Raw genomic sequence first — 18,661 nt, forward strand, 5'->3', positions numbered from 1 at the left:
TGAAACTTAAACACACTGTCCACATTTATTGTCAATTTCAGATGATCTTCATTTTGACTGACTTGATTGACTAATTGATTGATTGATTGATTGATTGATTGATTGATTAACTGACTATAATTCTGTGCCAGATTTACTATCCGTCTCCCTTGCCATCCTGTAGTACAGACTTCGGCAGATTCTTAACGTAGTACACACCATATCACGTTGATTGCTTGGGAAGTGTTCCATGACACTATACCATGGTGACAGGTCATCGTCATGGCAACATCGTATACACTGATAATTACCACCAGTATCTAGACATCCTATGACATAGATATACCCATCAATGTGCACTGCACCCATCAAACCTGTAAATAATATAGTAAGTTAGTAAAAATGAAATTTCTACTCACAGAGTCAAAATATTTCTTGGAAGTGAACCTCAAATCCCAAATCTCGCATTATCGGACAACATAGACGAGATGTCATAAAAGGGTTGAGAGCTTGGGAGAAAAACATCGAAAAGTTGGCGAAATGAGGAAACCAATTACAGTACTTCGTCATTAGATGTATACGTAATGATGTAGACTGGCCATTGCAGGACCTAGACTATGGAATTCTATTCCTGATGAACTCAAAGACCTTTCAGAACTTGAACTTTTTAAACGAAGACTTAAAACACACCTCTTTAAAATGTATCATGAATTGTGATTTGGTTATTTGACTCAGTGTACAAAATTTATATTATCTTAGTGGTCATTTACGTTCGTTTTAATATTTGACTTTTTTAAGGCTTTTATAACATGTCTCAGTCTATAATTTTAATGACCATTCACTATCCTTTTAATATTTGACATTTTAAGGGTGTTAACGATATACTTGTTTTTGTAGCATTCACCTTATTTATGTTTTTGTATTTTATGTGCAGCGCTTTTGAATATTTTAAATAGAAAAGGCGCTTTAGAAAATAAATAAACTTAAACTTAAACTTAGACTCCTAAGGAAGCCATATGCCATAAGTATTCATCAAAGAAATCACACCCTAAACCGGATGAAGGCATGGAGATCCCAGCTCTTTCTCTCAAGCTCATTTCACAAATAGCTCATTGTAGTACACCCCTGATGATGCCAAAGAGACGTCGGTGAAAATTTGAGATTTGCTTCCAAGAAACTATTTTGACTCTGTGAGTAGAAATTTTCATTACTATTGTACGAACCCAGAGTCCGTGAACATTCCTTCTCACATTATAAACGTTAGTTTGTGATTCTGATAGACAGGAACTTACACAAAAATAGTTGTTTAAACACATTTCTACTCAACAGAAATTTTAGTATTCTTCATCAATGGTGCTCGTGAAAATTATTTTAATAACTTATTTTTCATTAATGAAACTGAGATTGACAATTCAATATGATCAAGATTGAATGAAACTTGTCATCTTCAGTGCAGAACACACCATCCTTATCCATGTGTAGCATACCCAATGTTCTCCCCAGGACAGATAGAAAGGATGGTGGCTAATTTGCATATTAACATAAATAATAAGGTAATTTGCATAAATTTGGACATTTTACTTACGTGAACTTGTACTCATTGTACACATTCCCCTACTTGGTATTGCCTCATAGTGTCCAGTCCATGCATTCAGTTTACTATTATATATTTCAGTTCCACAGAATTTCATCTGATGTTGTGCGCTTGGACACCGTAAGTTACGTAATCCACCGAATAGAAACAGTTTATTTTGGGTGCCGACAGCTGTGGCACAGAAACGTTGTTCCATAATTGGACAAATTAAACTCCAAGTCTTGGTTACTGTATCAAAACATTCAACAGTATCAAACAACTTATGTTTGAGACAGCCACCAATCACATAGATCTTTTTCTGCATTGTGGCACAGGTGGTCATTTGCCTGGAAATTTGCATAGAAGGCATTTCTTCCCAGGTGTTTTTGTAAATGTCATAGGCCTCCATTGTATGAATTACATCTTCCTCATAACCTCCAACAGCGTAAATGTGGTTGTCAATGGCAACCAAGTTGTGACCATAACGACCATGAATCATTGGTGCAATAAATGACCATGTGTTTGTGTCTGGGTCATACTTTTCTCCAGTGTTCAGAATTTGACCTTCATTGTCAATTCCGCCATTTGCAAAAAGATATCCACCTGATGAAAACAAAATAAAAAAATTACTTATCACATGGCAATTCATCTTTTGCTAAAATTATAAATTTTTTGAATAAAAATAAGGCACCCACACACATGTATATATACTGACACAAACTAGAGGTGGGTTCATCAATCAAAATGTTTTGTCATTATTTGGTCAGGGTGGCCAGTCTTTTGGACTGTGTGCATGCACATGTTGCATGCAAAAAAAACAAAGATGGTGGTACGTTCAAATAGAAAATTGTTGCATTTTGGATAGATTCAGCATTTATTGTAGACAGGATGATTTTCATAACTAAAACATAATATTGCAGTACTGATTTAATCGTGGCTGCCATCTTGGATTTGGCGAGTTACATGAATCTTCTGACTTTGATCATCCTGTGTGGCCCCAAGAAAAACTTGACAATTGTTCATTCATGAAGAAAATATTTCAGAACGTGTTTTGTCTCCCTAAAGTGCCCCTGCAAACCCAATGTATGGTGTCTACAGCAAACAGGGGTCAAAGTTGAGTGAACAGGTGATAATTATTTACCTGCTGATGTCAAACCATGCTGCATTCTGGGAGTTAACATTGATGGTAAGTCAATCCATTGTGGTCGCTGTGGATGTAGACATCGAACTGTAGGTAATACACATGTGTTCCTGTAAACAACAAAATAGAGACATTTATGTAGGTACAACAGATTGATAGTTAGGCAGTATTATAAAATGCCCAAGCCAATAACTATTTGAACAGAAATTATTACATTTCTGTTGTGGTTGTTCTATTGTCAAGATGATCTGCATTTACGCTATTGGTTGTATGGTGTTTGAAACACAAGTTAAAATATACAAAATGTCCATTATTAGCCACACTTGTTTTTATAAAGTATCGTATCGTATCATAAAGTATTATTCCCCCAGATTTGCCTTCATTTAAACATGAAATATTTGCAAGCTAAGGGTTTTGTCACTGCAAGTCAAGCCTTATGGTGAAATGGGTTTTCAAGTCACTTGCATTTTCTGCAATTGAACAAACAAATTAATGCCAATTCAATACAGTTATCTGAGAAAAGGTATATTTTAGATGTAGAATTCAGGATCTATTCTAGATGTATATTGAGAATGAGTCTATTTTGGATCTAGAATTCATGGGCTATGTTACATCTAGAATGGGTCTATTTTAGATCTAGAGTTCACCGTCTAGTTTAGATGTAGAAATTGATACTCACTGGCTATCCTCTCCTCCAGCTACCACAATGACATCATAATAACCCCTTAGAGTAGATTCAATGGATGTACATGGTTTAGTGTGGTACAGTCTCTTCACTAGATCTTTATAGCTTTTATTACTAGCTATCATTTCATCTTTTAGAACAACATGCGTGTAGTAGTCCGAACTTAGATGATGGAAATGTACACATCTCATCAAGTTTTCAAAATGTTGCTTTCTGTTGTCTGTATCATGCTGGATCCAACGTAATGCTGCCTCAAAGATCACCTCCTCTCGTGAGTCAATCTGGTAAAACATCAAATGTAGTCGAGAAAAATCTTGTGAGTCAATCTGGTAAACATCAAATGTAGTTGGGAAAAATCTTGTGATTTCCCTTTTCCAAGCAACAACAACAAAGTGCAATTTAATTAACTGTAGTTGGACTGATTTTAGGATCATGTTGCAAACTTTCCTTTTGAGGCACAATCTGGTAAATATTGAGTCATAGCGAAGGGTTTTGTCATTTGTGAGAATAAGACACCATGAGTTTGCTTCTATATAATAACAAAATTTAATAATGTTGGTTTTTATATAGCACTTTCTAACTTTGTGCGCAAAGCATTTTACAATTATTACCCCTGGCACAGATCTATAGCGGCACAATGACACAACGACAAATTTTCAAAGTTCTTAAAATCACAACAAAAATATGAAAGTTTGTTCCTGGTCCTTTAGAAATAATAAAAGAAACCAGGGCCCATCATATTTTTTTGAGAAAATCAACAATCTTTTACTTCCCATAGATTTAACACAGTGTTCGGTGGCCATATTGGATGGCGGCCATATTGGATGGTGGCCATATTGGATGGTGGCCATATTAGATTCTAAAATGACTTAATTTCTATATCATTTTGACCTTTATTTCAAAATTTTGTACGGTGATCCCTATTTTTTTAAAATTGATTTTAACTGAGAATTGGTTGAAGTTTTCTTGAACAAAGTAACAGCAAAAGTTTAAAGACTTTATTTTCAAGATATATTTCACATTACCTTAATTTTTACATTTCCTACCTGTAGCTTGTCTGAGGATAAAATCTCTTTCATTTTGTCGAAGGGTTGTTGTAGAAATTCTTCATGTAAGGAAACAACCCTAAAACTGTTCTCCATGCACTGTGTTGCTAGGTAACGAATCCTTGGACAGCAATACTGCTCAGTGAAATTGATGATACCTAAACAGTTAGCTGGACTGATGCAGTTTTCTAAGGTTCAAAGAAAAGAAATAACGGGTAAACAATCTTTACACCCAAGCAGGTGTATGTTGACCAAGCTAGACTAGCTGTAACTGGAACATCTTTTTGAAATTATGTTTTGTTTGGTACAAATAACTTACTCATACTATTGTACACCGTGAAAAGTATTGCATCACCTAGTCGCTAAAACATACCTGTACACACAAGAAATCAAATCATATTGATTTTTAGGTCTGTACCCAAAATTAGCGCCCTCAATGGCGATCATGATTTCAACCTCTCTCTTGTTTATGGATAATATCATCCACTGGTTAACATGTACAATGTCTTAATTATTGGTATTTTAACAATTTTCAGTGAACATACTGTGGTTGTCTGATCAGAAAACGATACTCCAGTTAAAACTAGTACAGTTTCACATGACGAAAGATTCAAAAGCAAAGATTTCAACTTGCCACTACACTACGTACCGATAATATTGACCACTAATTAATAGATACAATGTCTTTTTTTATAAGTAATTAATTGACCAATTTTTAGTGAATACATTTTTTGTATATCTTTGGTTACTTAATAATGAAAGAAGTGTCAATGAATAAAATGTCTCCGCTGCAGCTAGTGCAGGATTCAAAGCAAGAAAAACAAGTGAACATAACATACCAAGATATTCAGCACAGAGTTGTTTGAGATCAGACATTAATAAAACATCGGCAGCTTGAAAGATATTCTGAATATTGTCATCATTTAAGGTAATCTCAGAAGTGTAAATATACTCCAAGATTTGATCAAAAGAAGCAACATTCAGCTCTGCAAGGTTGACCTTTAAACTCCTGGTTGACTTGGTAGTGACATCATAATTAAATAATGACCTGTCAATCAAAAACACAGAGTGACATCATAATTAAACAATGACCTGTCAATCAAAAACAGATAGATCAATATTAGACAATGTCACATGCTGTATAGCTATAAACATTAGGCCAAATAAAAAAAAGTTGTTTGGTTCCGGTTACCCGACCCCACCTAGTTTTTCACGCCAACCATATACTTTCTTTTACGAGAAAAAAAGAGAAGAAAATTGCGAAAATTGTGAAGTCTCGCAAGAAAATAGTGGATGCGGAAACTGACATCAACTGAAAAAGACAATATAAAACTGTTCTTCCAATCTGTATTGGCTGTACATCTGATGAGAAGAAACCAATAACATAGAGACCATATGCAAAACAACAGAAAAATTATAACTACCTCAACTAGACACTCACATATGAAAAAAAAATAACTTAAAAAAATCAAAAAAAAAATCTACCTACTCCACCTATTTTAAAATTGAATGTAATCGGAACCACACAATTTTTTTTATGCCTTAACATTATATTATATATTGTACTTATTAAATTACATTTATGTTATAAATGAATTAGATCCATAAAATAAAGTAGGAGGCAAGTGGTTTAACAACTCGGCCACTGACAATCTTAAAATAGAAAACAGTAACATAGCAACCTGTATATAGTCACTAGTATTTAAACAGCTGGCTGAACATAATACATGTACCATTCCAAGACAAGAGCATGATTTTACATCACAAAATAGCAGCATTTGTAGTGTAATAGAAATTGATTTCTCAGTTTTTCTGTGACAGATCTAAAAGACCTACGTCAATGAAGAGGAGCTCAGTTAATCTTTGAAACATTTGGATGAGAAATGTATGGTTGTACTTTAAATACACATGATATATCACAGTCCCGCTATCATGTGATAGAGCATGGGGGGGGGGGGGGGGGAAGACTGATGTGAAAACTGAGGGTTCTCGGCAAAATTCACCCACGAGTTTCAAAATCTCATTTTCTGCTCACATGCTGTACAGGCCGGGTACTGGACAAATGTATGTGAAGCTTAATACATGTCTTTGACTCTACTTTTTACGTCCAATAAAGATGATATCCTACAAATGATTGAACTTATTTTATTCCCAATATTTATCTGTAGCTGTTATCAGTCAATTCTTAATAATTGCTCTAGCACACTTCAAACCCGGTCATGTAAACACTCGTTGAATGTCTAGAGAAGCTAGGGATAGATCACAGGCACTTGTTTCCCGAAATTTGTATCTGAATGTTTCTATCAGAATACAATAAAATGTCGATAATATTGTCGTATTTAGCCAACTATATATATGAAAGAGGTAAAATTACAATTGTTTCTGTGATCGCACAAATTCACTCATCGCGAAATAAGAAACTAGCACTATCACAGAAACAATTAAATTTTTACCCCTTTCATATATATAGTTGGCTAAATACGACAATATTATCGACATTTTTAATTGTATTCTGATAGAAAGGCATTTCACTTGTACTCTTTGACAAACTCTGGGAATAAAATATACTAAACACCACAGATACTCGAATGAATCAATCTGTATGATTGATTTTTTTAATGTATGGTAAAAAAAAGTCTTACTTGAAAAATAAAAAAAATCATACAGATTGATTCGAGTACCTGTGCAAAACACTTTATGTAGCTTGAACATAAAGGTAGTAAAACAAAAAAAAGAGAGAGAAAGAAAACGGAAAAAATATCAAAATGAAAACAGCGGAAATCTTCGCGTATATAATTCCTAACCTCCTTTGATGATGTACATTTCATTGGTGCATACGATTTTTACCTGAAATACGGACTACCAGCTGCCAACATATTCCTTTGGACAGGAATTTCTACCCCATCGATGACCAGGGTAAAATCACACAGGGCTTTATTGTGACGCAGCTCCTGAAGATTTTGCAGTAGTTTCTTCGCATGTTGCGGACATGTATATTTCACCCCTTCAGTTGAGGCCATATCTCTTTATTTGGTCCGCAACAGTACTCACACTGTACTTACAGTCGGTAGAGATTTTAATACAATATCATTATCAATAAGGACTTCCGGGTTCGCTGTATTAGTTCCATAATACATTGCAACTTCCGCTTCACGTTGATCACAGTGCTGAGAGTGAGAGGTCTCGCATCCAGCATCGTAATTCAAAACTACCCGCATAATCGGAAAAACTGACAGAGTCTCTGAACCAGCGACGCTTCACCTCTTACATCAGTAAATTTGTACTTGTCAGCCAGCTAGCGCATTTGCAAAGAAAAGCCGTACAAACTTCGAGTTTGGATTAATCACTTACGCTGATTTTAGTACCAAGCAAGAAGATCAAGATGGCGAATGTTGAGCTGAAATATTCCAGCACAGTTTCCCCGTCAGACCCAAATGACAGACCGGTAGTGATTATCGGACAGTTGCATTACTTAGCTAGTATACCATTCGATGCTGTCAAGCCGAAACTGGAGCCAAGGGTGGATGGAGAGGTGAGCACTAAGTGAAAGTGTGGATCAGTCGTCGCCCCCTCCCCAAGTATTATACCCCCCCCCCCCCCGTCGCAAAATGATAGAACAGTCAGTAGTGAAGGGACAGCACTGATCACCCGAAGGTTGGATGTCTGTCCACCCCCATGGACAGCATAGCTCAATTTGCGATTTTCGCTTCCAACACGCCCACGCCAACTCAATAGGACTTGCTTTGCATTTCACATGTTTCATTGCAGTAAAAACTTAGAAGGAAAATCTGTAAATGTAATGGTGTTTTAAAAATTTGTATGCCCAAATTACGGCAAAATTTAGTGTTTTGTCAGTTTGCACCGAAGCAGTGACAGAGAAACATGGTTGGTACGTGAGATAAAACATTGTTAACCGTCCAATATAAGTTCTTTTACTACACCATACATGTGTATTTGTTCTCTTGGAAATCAAATATGTTCAAACCTAGAGATTGATTTCATCTGAAATTTTATTTATGTCGTCTACAGTTTTCAAATGTATAAAAAGGGGAAGTGAACGTACATATCATATCATATTCATGGAGACGGTTATGAAAAGAACTGATGAAGAGGACATTTCAAAATTTATGGATTAACAAAAACAAGTTATTTAGTGTTTTCACTAAAGCTACAACATTTCTGTACACAGACCTATGCATTCTGCCTTACAATGGCTATAAACCCCACCCCTCCCCTATAAGGTGTAAACATGACACTAAAATGGATGAATATCATCACCTTATCATTGTTTTCACTGACCCCCTGTTTTAACACCCACTCACTACTCATTCACATCTTGCAATACATTTTATGCCTGAAGGAGTCACTGTCACTGAGTCAGGTTTTCTGACATTTTGTAACTGACTGTCAAAAAGATATTGTCCTTAGGAGACATTTTTAGTCCACTGTATGTGTCAAGTATATATCTACTAGCAGTTTTATAGTCATTTCAATTGTCTGTAAAATTGAGGAGTGTAATTACATGATCACTTTTTTATAACGTGAACTTATCATTGTTGTAATCAGGTTATTTTCAAATCATAATTACCAAATTGTTCACGTTCTGAAAACATTTTGAGTTTTAGGAGTTTCGATTTTGAAACCATAGACCCTCCACCCACACCAGCATTGGTGGAGTTTCTATGATGAAACACAACAGTGCAGTAAACAGGCAAGGAATAACCAAATCTCTGGGCATAAATTACACCACTAATTAGAAATGTAAATGAACATTATGAAAAACTTTCCCCTTTTGCCCATAGACAGGCTAAACGACTGTCAGATGGGTTATGGAATTCAAATATAAATCATAATGAGCCCTTATCCTGCTTTGTTAGTAGAGTACTTGACCAATTTGACACTTCTCTGATATGCAGGTCTCACAACACTTGTGGACATTGACCCTCTTTGTATGAAAAATATAGATTCCCAAGATATACGTGTACGATGCTTGTTTTTGGTCCTGTTGAAAGGATTAGAGAAATTTGGTAGTTACATATCCTGTATCACAATCTACCTCTTTCTCATAGGGTTAACAGTAAATGCAGTGTTTGGCGGCCATTTTGAAGTAATACATTGATGGATTTTGAGATTATTTTTTCTCAGTTTAAAAAATATTGCATTGTGACCCTTCATTTTCTTTGAGATTTTAACTGAGAATTAGGTTAGAGTTTTCTTGAGCAAAGTAGCAGAATACTGCGACATGAACTTGACTGAAAGTTCTGGGTTTTTTATCATTGTAGGGTTTCAGAGCTGCAGTGAAGTGTCTACACCCGTCACCCACAGACACCTGTTCACTATGGTTCAACAATGCAACAGTGGCGGCGTTACCATTGAAGGCCAGTCGTCATAACTGTCCATCAAGGGCACACTCCATTACCAAGCTGGTCAGGATATGTCTTACTGGAGTTGGTGATGAATGTGTTCTGGTGAGAGATCATTATTGATCACCCCTGTGTTTGTAATGGTTTGATCTACAATTTGTTGGCTTTATATGATTAGTGGAGCAACGTGTCACTGCATCAAGCACTGATTAACCTTTGAACTGAAAATACCAACAGTGATTTCATTCTTGACCAGAATTCTTCAAATACATCAAAAAAAAAAAGAATTATGAATAATGGTAGCTAGGTAATTAATATTCAGAATTTTAGAAAAGTTTGAAAATGAAGGTGTATATTTTTCTTAAAAGACTGAAATCAAATGAGAATGAAATGAAATGATGCAGTTCTTACGACTAACAACTAGATTTTTTGTGTTACAGCTTGTGTGTGAACGCAGTGATGTGTTTGCCTCAGCTTGTGCGGTGGCACGAGCATTTTCTCTGTTTTCTCGCAAATCTGGCAGTACCAAGTCAAGCAAAGCACGTACAGTGACAGTAGAGTTTGTACTGGTAGGGGCTGGGAAGGACAATCCACTGACAGAGGCTGAAGCACAGGCATTGGAGACTACCGCTAATTCTATACGTCTTACTGCTAGAATAGTTGATACACCGTGTAATGAAATGAACACAGATCACTTCTTACAGGTAATTTATCAATAATTAATCATTATTATTTTGTGAAAGATTTATAGCACAAAGTTGTGAACGTTTTTTTATGCAATTGACAAAATTGCTACAGTTGGTAAAATTGACTGTTTCAAATTTCTTATCATTTTGGAGGGAATTCATCATTAAAATTCAGGAACCCTGCTTCATCTACATACTGCATTTATTGGCCATGACCAAATAAGATCAGACAAAAATTCCACAAAGAAACAAAAAAAAACCCCTGGGGGTGAGGGTTACATATAGGGGTTGACTAGTCATAAATTTTTAACACCGAACCCATGAGGGATGGCCCTCACTGGACTTCTTGGGAGACAATAGAATATAACTTTATTGTCCATTTACGGAAATTTTCCTTTCACTTCACCAAGGCACATTGTAATACATATACACACTAAAATAATTACAGTAACACAAATGCAGTGTTTATATACTTAATTAAGTATAAATCAAGATTATTTTGAGGCAGCTTCTTTTTCTAGTAATCTTCATTTCTCTTGTCTTTGTTGAGGTTGTAAGGCAATGAAATCTAGCTAAATTTTACCAGGGTTCCTCACTAAGTACTAGTAATAATAAGATATGGAAAGATACAGAACTGTTACCAGATTGACCCTTCTGAAGTTCTGTTACCATGGTTCCCAGATTTAGAAGATACTGTAGGGAAAGCCAGATGTCTCTAGTTAATTTCATTAACCATGTACTTTAGAATACTCTCCTTGACTATTTCCTATAGACAGTTAAACTTGGACTGTGAATGTTGAGTTGAGTAGTAATAAATAGTCGCCTATACCAGTAACTTGTCATGGATGATGTAACCATCTGTACCCAGCTGTTCTATACCACATCCGATCTAGGTAATGAAAATAGAACAGGAGACTGGAGTGTCTGCCGTAGGTTAAGTTGACCATGTGGAACAAAGAGACTGGTCTTCCTGATGTTGCATAATATACAGTATTAGGAGCCAAAAAGTAACCAGTAGATAGATATTATGTATGTGTTGTTTTGTCCATGTGGAGATTTGAAAGGAATAGCTGTGGTTTCAAAGAAGTTTGTTAATGATAGAGGCATCTGATTATCTCTTTGCAGGAAGTACAAACTGCTGTAGATAACTTAAACACAGAAGGTCGGAATGTTAAACTTACTGTAATCAGAGGTGAAGACTTGAATGAGAAGGGATTTGGAGGTAAATGTGTTTCATTGTTCCTTGTATCAACTTTGTGTCTTACTTAACTTACCCCCTCAACTTACCCTACTTAAGAAAAAATGTTCAAAACAAAATTTGGAAATTTTTGTGAACGCAAAGGGCCTCTTGGTCTAGCCATAGACGTTGGGGAGAGACATCAAATGTCTAGTTGTTAGACCCTTGGGCTGTTCAGCTTACTTGAAAAAAACCCACCAAAGTTTGCATAGTAGCTAAGGTGCCATAGAGGGCGCTATTCCAACCCACAGACCTGAGGTCTTACTTCAACACTAAGCACACCCCTCTATTACCTTTATCAAGCGTAGTAGACAAAGAATTCAGCAAATTAGAATGATCAACAATTTCCAGTAAATTTTGAGAAAAAATTTTCAAGAGACAAAGAGGGGAAAAGTTAGAGCTATCTGGTACTAGGGTTTTAAAAACTGTGTTTGTTTTTTTCCACAGGTATCTATGGTGTTGGTAAAGCATCTGTCAATCCTCCTGCATTAGCTGTACTTAGTTACACTCCAGAGTCTGCCACTCAGACTATCAGCTGGGTTGGTAAAGGTATTGTGTATGACACTGGTGGACTCAGCATAAAGGGAAAGGTATGTGTACAAGTATTCTGGATAATGGAATTTATCAAATTCAAACATACAGTAGTAAACATAGGGAATACACTGTGTGGGTGCGTAGTTCAAAGGTGGAGTGAAAGGTTCATCGTCATTTGCATTCCTGTTAATCATTAACTAACAACGTTACAAGTTCAAGACTGTACACAACAATCAAGCTAGGTTCAAATTTTGTAAAGAAAGACATACAAGAAAACACAGCCAACCAAATGATTTTGGTTTGTTTTGATGTAATTTGACATTAATCCAAGTAATCGGTGTAACGTTTACAACCAACTGTGTGATATTTACAACAAACTGGGTCACAACTTTTGATTGTCTGCCTTTGGTGACTTTTACACAAAATGTGAATACAGGATATTAATGATAGAATCAGAATTTGTCATAAACTGGACAACTGAGTGATAATGAAAGTAATGAAAGATAAATGAATGAATGAATGAATGAATGAATGAAAGTACTACCTGGTAGTAGATTCATACATACACATTGGAGTTCATTCCGTAGTCTGTGGTTCAGGTAACAGATGTCAATTTCGCCAATGTGTTCTAACCAATCAGAATGATTGTTTTCATGTTATGCCACTTTTCTCGTTCTGATGTACTGTTTAACTAACCTGGTACATAACAATTAACATGTCAATAATTTGAAATTATGGTTCTATGAATGCTAATTACAATTAATCCTTTATTTGATGTGTCATCCAACAGACATCTATGCCTGGCATGAAACGGGACTGTGGGGGCGCTGCTGCCATATTGGGTGCATATATTGCTGCTGTTAAACAGGTTAGAATCTCATGTTATCTGGAAGGATGAATTTATCAGACTTTGTATGTTTGCATTGAATTGTAATAGGAAGAATCATTCAAGAGTGTGTTTTCAAATAGTAGAATTTTGTAGTCACTTGTGTTGGTATTTTATGTGCGTACATAACTTAAATTTATTTCATTTCTTAACAGGGCTTCAAGGAAAACCTTCATGCAGTCCTTTGCCTAGCAGAGAATTCTGTTGGTCCCAATGCCACCAGACCTGATGATGTTCATATAATGTATTCAGGAAGGTGAGGAAAGGAGTTGTGTTGATTGGTCAAGCGACATCATATGACTATCATGTGACCATCATCATCTGGCAGAATTTTTCCACTATTCATGAGGATGATTCCTTTGAAAACTGCAAAGCACAAATTGGAGAAAATCTATGTCCCAAAGTATATTTGCAATTATCAGAAGTATGCAATACAATTTGAAATTTTAGCTATGAGACCGATACCATTGTGTTCGTTGCAGTCTTTATTTTTAAGTGAAAGTACAAATATTGTGTTGTGTATACCATATCCATTATACATGCCATGTTTTACAGATTCTTTGTATTATTTCTGTGATTTACCCATAGATCTGTAGAAATCAATAATACTGATGCAGAAGGCAGACTTGTTCTAGCTGATGGGGTAGGTATATTCAATGTGTATAGCGCCCTCTCGTGACATATGGGGTATATAATGTATATATATTCAATATACCTTGCAGTGACAATGGGATAGGTATTCAGTTTACTTGAATACACCTTGCTTATCTGTAGTACCCTCCTGTGAAAACATTGTGCAAGTATTCAATATACTGTTCCTTGTGTATGTTTAGTGCCTTTCAGTGATGATGTCGGGAAGATATTTAATATACCCATCTTATATATAGTATGGGTAGGTATCCATTATACCTTGTGTATATCTAGCACTGTCTCATGACAATGTGGAATAACATTAGTATACAATGCTTATATATAGCGCCCTCAAGTGGCAATGTATGGTAGTATACTTTCCCCTCAAAGTCAATTTGATGTACCACTGACGATCAGCTATTTCTCTTGACATGCTAAAATTTCCTTTCCATATCCCTTTCCATGTGGTGACTCCCAAGAAAATTCATTTTATTGTTCAAAAATTATGTCTTTTTTTTTGGGTGGGGGGGGGGGGCACATTGATGTGTTATACTGACAGAGTAACTATTGGCATGAAATATTTGAAACAGGCTTTGTATATATTGCACCTACCCTGTTGTCTCATCATGACAAAACTCTGTGTGTGAACAAAAATTGAATATCCATAACGTTTAATACTATAATATTATATAAAATATATTTCAAAGAAAATGAAAGTGGTAAACAGAAGTATAAATAAAAGTAGTATGTATAATATAAAAACGTTAACTTTGTGTTCTTTGCAGGTTTCGTATGCATCTAGAGATTTGAAATCGGATATTATTGTTGACATGGCAACACTGACAGGAGCCCAAGGAATATGCACTGGCAAGCTTCACGGTGCCATTTTAACAAACAATGAGAAATGGGAGACGGCATGTGTCAAAGCTGGTAAAACATCAGGTGATCTGGTCTTCCCGCTCGTCTACTGTCCCGAACTACACTTCCATGAATTTGCAAGTGCTATAGCAGACATGAAGAACTCAGTTGGGGTAGGTGTAAGACTGTGTACATCGGGTGCTTTCATGATATATTGTTAACATTTTGGTTTTGTCTTGTAGTACGAGAAGTGTAGAGATGCGGAGTGATAGACATTGAGGAGAGAAAACAAGTTTTAGGAGAACAGTGTATTAATACCCTACTAATAGCTACATGTTGCTTTCAAATACATCTTGTAGATTTAAGATAACGTCTTCCTGCTTCCTCTTCAACTCTTCTTTCCCAGATTCATCTTCTTGCTTATTCTGTGTGGTTGTCTCTGTCCCTCCACCTGCCTCTGCTTCTCTGTTTCAGTGTGTCTCTGTCTCTGCTTGTCTCCCTCTCTGTCTCTCTAGGTCTGTCTGTCTCTGGCTGCCTGTCTCTGTCTATCTGTCTGTCCCTTTCTCTCTGTCTGTCTCTCTCTCACTCTCTGTCTCTTGCTCTGTCTCTCGCTCTCCGTCTCTGTCTCTTGCTCTGTCTCTCGCTCTCCGTCTCTGTCTCTTGCTCTGTCTGTCTCTGTCTCATGTAATTAAGAAGATTCGTATTTCCAATACAACATTTAGTAGAAGCAAGCTATATTAAATTCGACTCAAGTGTTAGTATTTATATGTGAAACAAAATCATCCTCAAAATTTAAAACTATTCTTTATGTTGTTGAATCTTCTACAGGATCGTGGCAATGCACAGAGTTCCTGTGCTGGACTTTTCATTGGTGCTCATATAGGGTTTGATTTCCCTGGTATCTGGCTACACATAGACATGGCTTCACCATGCCATAGTGTAAGTAACTCTGGATAGTTTGTTTCTACTTCAAACATGGAACTAACGAAGGTGGAAGTAGTATATATGAAGTGACATTCTCATCACACAAACTGGTTGGGAAACACCATAACACTTCAGAATTTGAATAGTTTATAGTATAGAACATGCACACACTTTAAAAGGCCCCCCCCCCCCCCCCCCCAGTGTAATTGGTTGTTCATGTCCATTATTTGCTTTTGTTCAGCTGAGGAATATATGAGTGACCTAAGGGGCCTTGTTAGTGGTAAAATCCTTATGTGATGAGTACTTTTCAGCTGAATGAAAAAAAATTGGTGGAATAATATGTTTATAAAATGTGTAGATATGATTTATGAAGAACTTCAATAATTAATAGCTATAAGGAAAATTTTTGAGTCATATTTTGAACATCGCAGAATGAATGATGTGAACATATTTTGTTGTAATGTATTTTTTGTGTGAATGGGTATTACTTGGCTTGTACATGTATATGTACTATACATCATTTTCATTGATTTTATTGACATCAATACAGTCCAATGTCTGAAAGCACAAACTGACAGTAATGTCAATATAGGTAGATTATATAGTGACAGTTTGTGGTTATAGTCAAAGGTAAACAAAACTGTCCGGTCAGAGTTCCCATTGTAACCCCGTTCTAAGTTTCATTACATTTTGTCATCCCAAAAATAAAGGGAATGTCACAAAAACGTCGCTAACTTCGGTTTAGGGTTGTTAGTTGGTGTGGTTGGGGCAATAAATATGTTGTTTTTTCCACTGTTGAGAGTAATGGGATGGGTTGGTGGATGGGTGGGTGGGTGGGTGGGTGGGTGGGGGGGGGGTTAACAAAAGGAACTCTTTCCAACTGTCCTAATGATATGCAACAAAAATGTCGATGATTGTGTGCACACTGAGTGTAATATGGCTCTCTAAACAAAGTCATAGTTCTTGTTTTCTGTGTTTACTATATATTGCAGATTTGTCCAGTACAGAGTGCAGTGTGTTATAATGCTACTTACTAGACTAGAGTGACTGACTATAGAGTTGTCGTTGCCCGTATTTTGTTTGTGTGATTCGTAGCAAAAAATCGTTGATGTAAAAAAAAAAACATTGTGCAACTTGACTGAAACTCTATAGTCTTGCTGGTTTGGTAGTAAATTCCATGACTTATTCTCTGTGTCCTAATATATTGCTGACCTCACAGGTGACATTTTACACCAAATGTAATACATTTTCATTCTTTTTGTTTACTGTAGGGTGAAAGAGCTACTGGGTATGGAGTTGCTCTGTTGTTGTCCTTATTTGGTCGTGCATCTGAAACCACTCTGTTCCAGTCTGTCTCTCCTCTTGGAAGTACTGAAGATGATGAAATAGTTGAAAACGCATCAAAGAAGAAGAAACTTGTATAAAATTTTGGATTAGGAAGTTTTTGCTTGAAACAAGTGTTTGGAAAATTCCATTGTAGTGTTGTTTAAATCATGCTTTAAAAGCAGCTCTTCTAGTTCATACATTGACATACCCTGTTCACCCCTATTCATTAGAATAGTCTGACCCATCCAATGAAAATATCAGATGGAATCTACTGAATTGCTAAGATTTATAGGGTGAACAGAGTGTCATTGTGAGGGACTTGTCCAACTTTACTTACAATACAGTTCTCTTGGTGTTGAAAACTTAAAAGACATTTTTGGCAACGCTGAAAACACTGGGCACAAAATAAATGTTGTTTCACTGGCCTGTTTTGAAGGCAATGTTGCAGACTGTGATGTTAGAGTTAGGGATGTGAGAGTACAGGGAAAAGTTGTTGAAATTAAGATTTAACACCCAGTGTTTTTTTGAGTAAGCCAATATTTTATCTTTGTCATCTACGCACAAACCGTATTTTCGCAAAATGATATAAAAGAGCATTTGCCACTTTTGTTACAAAAAACCATCTGTTTGAGACTGGTTTAAATTTAATATAACCTCATTTACCCTCTCTATGGCTGAATGAGATATAATCATACTCAACTCTTGTTGTCATGACAACATTTCTGAAGCTGAGCGAATACCATTTGGCATGTATTCTGTATTGCAAGATCAAAATCTTCTTTTATTGCAACTTTACTGTGTGTATACGTATGAAATTTGTATATTGGCCATCAATGACATGCAAATAAAATAACCATTTCCCCTTTGAATTACAAACTATTGCTTCCCCCCCCCCCCATGAACCAGTTGGCCATTTAAACTAAATTTTATGTATCATGTCCAATATTTTCAAAACTACATAAAAAAGCAAATAAAATGGCCTTTTCCCAGTCACTTTAAAGTTGTTACTTTCGCAAACCTGCTGGCCATTAAAACTGAAGTTTAAGTATCATGTCCAATATTTCCAAAAGTACATATTATGAAATGGAGCCCCCTTCACTATTTTCACTAACAATCAGGCCATCAATTTTATGCATTGTGTTCCATATTCCAAATGATAATGAATCTCTATAAATCTCCAATATTGAAACAGACTATAACAACATGATCAGTAATGTATTACCACCTCGAGTGATGTTTCACCTGTTCTAATGAAGGGGCTGCTTTGTGAAATTTAGTCTGCTTCTTCTATTGTGTTATGCTAGGCAGAAATTTACTTTCAGAGATTTAAACTTTGTTGGGTTATCTTGAGATAGGGTAGCCTGGATTACATGTTGACAAAGTCACTGCACCGTGTAGTTGAACTGGACCAAGTTTGTCTCTAGAGGGCGCTGTTTATTGAAAAGCTGGCTGTCAATCAAATTTTTCAAGGCTATAGTTGAAACTGTTGCATCATTTTAGATATCATATGAATTCATGAATCTAATGTTTCTCATTGTACCCTTTGTAAGAATCTTCATACAAAAGCTCTTTCTTGAATATGATTTCCCCAGTTATTTTGACAAGCCATCATAGTGACACGAATCTGACAAGTTGATTTTGTACTGTCATTTCATCACAGCATGTATTGAGTTTTTTGTTGAACTGGGAAACATCATGTGTATGTTGATATTAAAATAAATGTTCAAAGAAAAATAATGGAAACTTATTGTTTTATTTGAAAATTTACATTTTTTTTCTCTTTTTTTTCTGGA

General features: G+C 35.9%; 2 protein-coding genes across 2 annotated transcripts; one reads left to right on the top strand and one right to left on the bottom strand.

The window, feature by feature from the left end:
- LOC144438270 (gigaxonin-like) lies at positions 1–7,444 on the bottom strand. The gene is made up of 7 exons (XM_078127322.1): positions 7,272–7,444; positions 5,264–5,472; positions 4,416–4,612; positions 3,373–3,659; positions 2,694–2,803; positions 1,565–2,155; positions 1–353 (listed from the first exon to the last, which is right to left on the bottom strand). Exons 1-7 carry the CDS (start codon positions 7,442–7,444, stop codon positions 115–117), a joined length of 1,806 nt encoding a protein of 601 aa, XP_077983448.1. The 3' UTR covers positions 1–114.
- A 139-nt stretch (positions 7,445–7,583) lies between these two features.
- On the top strand, positions 7,584–18,565 carry LOC144437731 (putative aminopeptidase NPEPL1). The gene is made up of 11 exons (XM_078126741.1): positions 7,584–7,956; positions 9,707–9,892; positions 10,228–10,491; positions 11,599–11,695; positions 12,158–12,300; positions 13,035–13,112; positions 13,286–13,386; positions 13,719–13,773; positions 14,546–14,791; positions 15,447–15,557; positions 16,814–18,565. The coding sequence occupies exons 1-11, from the start codon at positions 7,807–7,809 to the stop codon at positions 16,964–16,966; spliced, it is 1,584 nt and encodes a 527-aa protein (XP_077982867.1). The 5' UTR covers positions 7,584–7,806; the 3' UTR covers positions 16,967–18,565.
- Positions 18,566–18,661: the final 96 nt, after the last annotated feature.

This window comes from Glandiceps talaboti, chromosome 7 (assembly GCF_964340395.1).
Source record: "Glandiceps talaboti chromosome 7, keGlaTala1.1, whole genome shotgun sequence".
Classification (NCBI taxonomy): Eukaryota; Metazoa; Hemichordata; class Enteropneusta; family Spengelidae; genus Glandiceps; species Glandiceps talaboti.

Bases quoted from the DNA above. Each gene is read 5' to 3' on its own strand.
- LOC144437731 (XM_078126741.1), top strand. From the start codon at position 7,807: ATGGCGAATGTTGAGCTGAAATATTCCAGCACAGTTTCCCCGTCAGAC. The intron at 12,301-13,034 runs GTATGTGTACAA...GTCATCCAACAG, and splicing joins GACTCAGCATAAAGGGAAAG to ACATCTATGCCTGGCATGAA. The intron at 13,113-13,285 runs GTTAGAATCTCA...ATTTCTTAACAG, and splicing joins ATATTGCTGCTGTTAAACAG to GGCTTCAAGGAAAACCTTCA.
- LOC144438270 (XM_078127322.1), bottom strand. From the start codon at position 7,444: ATGGCCTCAACTGAAGGGGTGAAATATACATGTCCGCAACATGCGAAG. The intron at 5,473-7,271 runs GTAAAAATCGTA...TTTGATTGACAG, and splicing joins GCTGGTAGTCCGTATTTCAG to GTCATTATTTAATTATGATG. The intron at 2,156-2,693 runs GTAAATAATTAT...TGTTTTCATCAG, and splicing joins GCATGGTTTGACATCAGCAG to GTGGATATCTTTTTGCAAAT.